This window comes from Myotis daubentonii, chromosome 2, assembly GCF_963259705.1.
Source record: "Myotis daubentonii chromosome 2, mMyoDau2.1, whole genome shotgun sequence".
Lineage (NCBI taxonomy): Eukaryota > Metazoa > Chordata > Mammalia > Chiroptera > Vespertilionidae > Myotis > Myotis daubentonii.
The window spans coordinates 202541690-202548064 of NC_081841.1; the positions used below are offsets into that span (position 1 = coordinate 202541690).

Consider the following 6375-nt stretch of genomic DNA (forward strand, 5'->3'; position numbering starts at 1 on the left):
GCTGGGTAGCCTCAGGAAGAGGCTAAATTAGCACCTCCTTAAATCCAAGAGCCAGTGTACCCAGTGGTCAGAGTGGGACCATCCAGATTACAACTCCTCAGATCCATAAGGGACACACTCAGGGCACAGACTCAGTAAGCACCAAAGCCCCACTGAAGCAAGTCTTGCCCCAGAAGGTTGTCTTCAGCACAGAAGTTCTCCCACCATAGACACAGCTGATTCTCACAGCCAATTGGCCTGGAGGTCAATTCCTCCCAGTGATACCTACAACAATAAAGGCTTAACTACAAGACTGTGCACAAAGCCCACAAAGGGGTGCACCAAGACTGTCCACTTCAGGTAATTGGGGAGGCTGAGCCACTGGGCCCTATAGGACACCTAGCACACAAAGCCACTCTACCAACACAAGGAAGCATAAAAAATGTGGAGACAAAGAAACAGGTCACAAATGACAGAAATGGAGGAAAGCAAATGACTGGATATAGAGTTCAAAACCACACTTTTAAGGTTTTTCAAGAACTTTCTAGAAACCGCCGATAAATTTAGTAAGACCCTCAAAAAGTCTGGTGAGACCGCCGATAAATGTAGTGAGATCCTCAAGAAATCTAGTGAGACCCTCAAGGTTATGAAAAATGACCAACTAGAAATTAAGCATACACTGACTGAAATAAAGGATATTATGCAGAGTTCCAACAGCAGACTAGAGGATCGCAAGAATCAAGTCAAAGATTTGAAATGCGAAGAAGCAAAAAACACCCAACCGGAAAAGCAAAATGAAAAAAGAATGCAAAAATATGAAGATAGTGTAAGGAGCCTCTGGGACAGCTTCAAGAGTACCAACATCTGAATTATAGGGGTGCCAGAGGAAGAGAGAGAGCAAGATATTGAAAACCTATTTGAAGAAAAAATGACAGAAAACTTCCCCTACCTGGTGAAAGAAACAGACTTACAAGTCCAGGATGCGCAGAGAACCCCAAACAAAAGGAATCCAAAGAGGACCACACCAAGACACATCATAATTAAAATTCCAAGAGCAAGAGACAAAGAGAGAATCTTAGAAGCAGCAAGAGAAAAACAGTTAGTTACCTACAAGGGAGTACCCATATGACTGTAAGCTGATTTCTCAACAGAAACTATGCAGGCCAGAAGGGAGTGGCAAGAAATATTCAAAGTGGTGAATACCAAGAACCTACAACAAAAATTATTTTACCCAGCAAAGCTATCATTCAGAATTGAAGGTCAGATAAAGAGCTTCACAGATAAGACAAAGCTAAAGGAGTTCATTACCACCAAACCAGTATTATATGAAATGCTGAAAGGTATCCTTTAAGAAGATAAATAATTTGATGAACAGAATAAACTTGTGAATATAATAGAATAAGGGACATAAAAAGGGAGTGGACTGACAATTCTTCAGGGGGAAGAGGTGTGGGGGGGAAGAGCCTGGACAAAAATCATACACCTATGGATGAGGACAATGGCAGGGGTAAGGGCAGAAGGTGGGGTGGGAACTGGGTAGAGGGGAGCTATGGGGGGCGGGGAGAGGAACAACTGTAATAATCTGAACAATAAAGATTTAATTAAAAATAAATAAATAAATAAATAAATAAATAAATAAATAAATAAATAAGATAAACATAAACCAAAATTGATGGTTTATGGAATAAATTTAGGGGAACCTTATTTATTTTCCAAAAAATGGATTTAATGCTACTGGTGACTTCATAGCCTCTCCTTGCTTACAGTATGAAAATCTCACTGAAATCTGTCCTTTCCTTCTCATCACACAATCATAACCTCTTTGTAACTGTGCTTAACTTGTTTTACCTATAACAAAACCAGTGAAGTCAAAGGCTTTACGGGGCTGAACTGTATTAAGAGTTTTTCTAATAACATTTGCTCTTTAAAAACTCTTGTTAGGGCCCTAACCAGTTTGGCTCAGAGGATAGAGCGTTGATCTGTGGACTGACGGGTCCCAGGTTCAATTCTGGTCAGGGGCATGTGCCTTGGTTGCGGCTATATCCCCAGTGGGGGGTGTGCAGGAGGCAGCTGATCGATGTTTCTAACTCTCTATCCTTCTCCCTTCCTCTCTGTAAAAAATCAATAAAATACATTAAAAAAAGAAAGAAAAAAGGAATCCAAAGAGGACCATACCAAGACACATCATAATTAAAATGCCAAGAGCAAAAGACAAAGAGAGAATCTTAAAAGCAGCAAGAGAAAGAAACTCAGTTACCTACAAGGGAATACCCATATGACTGTCAGCTGATTTCTCAACAGAAACTTTGCAGGCCAGAAGGGAGTGGCAAGAAATATTCAAAGTGATGAATGCCAAGAACCTACAACCAAGATTACTTTATCCAGCAAAGCTATCATTCAGAATTGAAGGTCAGATAAAGAGCTTCACTGATAAGGAAAAGATAAAGGAGTTCATCACCACTAAACCAGTATTATATGAAATGCTGAAAGGTATACTTTAAGAAGAGGAAGAAGAAGAAAAAGGCAAAGATACAAATTATGAACAACAAATACACATCTATCAACAAATAAATCTAAAAATCAAGTGAATACTGCCCGAACCAATATGCTCAATTAATATTTGACAAAGGAGGCAAGAACATACAATGGAGCCAAGATAGTCTCTTCAATAAATGGTGTTGGGAAAATTGGACAGATATATGCAAGAAAATGAAACTAGACCACCAACTTACACCATACACAAAAATAAACTCAAAATGGGTAAAGGACTAAATGTACGACAGGAAACCATAAAAATTCTAGAAGAATCCAAAGGCAACAAAATCTCAGACATATGCCGAAGCAATTTCTTCACTGATACAGCTCCTAGGGCACTTGAAACTAAAGAAAAAATGAACAAATGGGACTACATCAAAATAAAAAGCTTCTGCACAGCAAAAGAAACCATCAACAAAACAACGAGAAAACCCACTGTGTGGGAAAACATATTTGCCAATGACATATCTGATAAGGGCCTAATCTCCAAAATTTATAGGGAACTCATACAACTTAACAAAAGGAAGATAAACAATCCAATCAAAAAATGGGCAAAGGACCTAAATAGACACCTTTCAAAAGAGGACATTTGGAAGCCAAGAGACATATGAAAACATGCTCAAAGTCACTAATCATCCGAGAGATGCAAATCAAAACAGCAATGAGGTACCATCTCACACCTGTCAGACTGGCTATCATCAACAAATCAACAAAGGACAAGTGCTGGAGAGGATGTGGAGAAAAAGGAACACTTGTGCACTGCTGGTGGGAATGCAGACTGGTGCAGCCACTATGGAAGACAGTATGGAGTTTCCTCAAAAAACTGAAAATGGAACTCCCATTTGACCCTGTGATCCCACTTCTAGGAATATATCCCAAGAAACAAGAAACACCAATCAGAAAGGATATAGCAGCACAATTCACCATAGCTAACATCTGGAAACATGTTAGTGCCCATCAGTAGATGAATGGATTAGAAAACTGTGGTACATCTACACGATGGAATACTATGCTGCTGTAAAAAGGAAGGAACTCTTACCACTTGCAATGGCATGGATGGAACTGGAGAGCATTATGCTAAGTGAAATAAGCCAGTCAATGAAGGAAAAATACCACATGATCTCACTCATTCATGGATAATAGAGACCATTATAAACTTTTGAACAATAATAGATACAGAGGCAGAGCTGCCTCAAACAGATTGTCAAACTGCAGCGGGAAGGCCGGGGAGGGTTGGGGGGCAGGAGGGAGGGGGGTCAGAGATCAACCAAAGGACTTGTATGCATGCATATAAGCATAACCAATGGACATAAGACACTGGGGGTTAGGGGAGGCTAGGGGACTGTCTAGGGCGGGGGGGAAAAATGGACACATATGTAATACATTTTATAATACTTTAAGCAATAAAAAAATAAAATTAAATTAAATTAAATTTTAAAAAAATAAAAATAAAAATCAAGTGAATAAATAATCTGATGAACAGAATAAACTGGCGATTATAATAGAAAATAAATAAATAAATAAATAAATAAATAAATAAATAAATAAATAAATAATAAAGTCCTACAATTGGCTCCTGTCTGAGGAGGCGTGGCCGGATTCTGGGGCGGGACCAGCCAGCTTAAAGCCTGGCTGAGGCAAAGCAGCCCACACTGTGGTGGCTGTTACTCAGGGAGGCATGGAGGAGTGCGCTGGTATCTGCTGTGTGGGCTCTTCGCGGGGATGTCGGTGTCGTCAGCAGTGCCAGGGCCCAGCTGAGACAGCAGCCCCGGAAGAAAAGCACGTGGAGGCGGACTCGGCAGCGTGGTGCTGTGCTGAGAGTGGAGGAATCGCGAGCCCCATGCCGCCCCCGTACTGCTCGCTGCAAGACCTGCCTCCTGAGCTGCTGGTGGAGATCTTCGCCTCGCTCCCTGGCACTGATCTGCCCAGCCTGGCCCAGGCCTACACCCGATTCCACCGCATCCTGCACACCGACAGCATCTGGAGACGGCGCTGCCGGGAGGAGTATGGCGTTTGTGAAAACTTGCAGAACCTGGAGACGATAGGTATGTCTTATCGAGAAGTCTATGCGAAGCTGCTCCACCCCTACAGACACATTTTGGGATTGTGGCAGCTAGATACTAAGGACTACAGATCACTGCTGAATGTCGTGGTGGATGGCTTATGCATTACTGGTTGGACGTACGGGCCTTCCCTTAACACCCATGTGGATGGCCCACTGCAATTCGAGCCTCGTTCAGAATTCGCCTGACGGAGAGGAAATCAGCCACGGTGGAGTGCATGGAAGGCCTCCGCATCAGGCCCCACAGCCGCCACGTGCAGATTCAGAAGGACAGGTTCACCCTCCAGTGCAACAAGACAGACCACCGAAAGGATTTAACAGCGAGACTTAGGAAAGAACGGGCGCTGGTGCTGACGCTGGGGGAGGACAGATATCAGTATGACTGCCTGGCCTACCGCCGCCTCTACCTCCCGCCGTGCCACCTGGAAGACCTCATCAGGCCAGGCCTCTTCCAAGGCAACTACGATGCCTTCGGCCTAAAGATCGCCATGCTCAGCTTCCATGGGAAGTATGCCAGGGTCACGAAGATCAAGGGAGACTCCATCGCGATGTTAGAGATCCACCTCATGCGCCGCATCCAGCTGCCAGATGGCGAGTTCTTCCGCAACTTCAACGAGCTCTCCCGTGTGATCCAGGAGATTGACGAGCAGATGATCCTGGAGCAGCTGCAGCAGCAAGAAGACGGGACTGAGGACAGCCAGGGCCATGGCTGGCAGAGCCCTGCCCAGCCCAGCGTCGGGGAGTCCGGGGCTGCAGCTTTGGAGGAGCAGCCTGTCCCGTTTGTTCTGCCTGTGGGCACGCGCACAAGAGACCAGAACTACCCCCGAACCTGCAGGATGTGTTTCTATGGCGTGGACACTGTTACTGTTACCTTACATGGCTTCGCCTACCCCGGGAGCCTTCCTGGAGTCTTCATCCTGTTCGATGAGAACCACTTCGGGTTCATCTGGCTGGAGCTGAAATATTTCGTCCTGTTCGGCAGAGTCCAGAACACCTTCCAGAATGTGGAGGCACCATCCCCGCAGGCCTTCCTGGAGATGCTCAAGGACATTCATTCCGGACCCCCTAGGAGGAGCAGCTTGCAGATTTGACCTTCTGACCAGGTTACCCACCTTTGTTTGTTTTTTTAATCCTCACCCGAGGATATTTTCCCATTGATGTTTAGAAAGAGTGGAAGAGAAAAGGAAAGATAGAAATATCGATGTGAGAGAAACACATCAGTTGGTTGCCTCCTGCCCAAGCCCAGACCAGGGCCAGGATGGGTAGGAACCAGAAACTGAGGTAGAAATAAACCTTAGACCAGTGGTCTCAACCTTCCTAAAGCTGCGACCATTTACTACAGTTCCTCATGTTGTGGTGACCCCCAATTTCATTGTTACAAATTGAACATAATGAAAGCATAGTGATTAATCACACACAAAAAAAGAGGAAAAGCACTCCTGCAATTAATTCATTGATTGAGTTACAAGTGGGACTGCTTTTTTTTTTTAATGAAACACCATTTTTACTTAAGAGTGATTGACAAGCTATTGTTGACTTGCAGATGTTTTCTCTAAATGATTAAAGTGAGCCTCATTTCAAAGAAAACCATTATGTGTTACCAATGATAAAATTCATGCTTTAAATAAAATTAGATTCTGTAAAAAAAAAAAAAATCCTGGATATGATAGAGGAAGGAGATAGAATGGACTTATCACAGGTAATGTGATGGTTAATTTTGTGTGTCAATTTAACTGGGTCTTGAGGTACCCACATTAAACATGATTTCTGAGTGTGTCTTTGAGGGTGTTTCCAGATGA

The 6375-nt window shown here is 43.5% G+C and overlaps 1 protein-coding gene across 1 annotated transcript; it reads left to right on the plus strand.

Annotated features, from left to right (window-relative positions):
• The first annotated feature begins 4192 nt into the window (after nucleotides 1–4192).
• LOC132226447 (F-box only protein 31-like) lies at nucleotides 4193–6107 on the plus strand. The gene is given in 2 exon segments (XM_059681101.1): nucleotides 4193–4745; nucleotides 4748–6107. Coding segments are annotated over 2 exon segments (1473 nt in total). The 3' UTR covers nucleotides 5668–6107.
• Nucleotides 6108–6375: the final 268 nt, after the last annotated feature.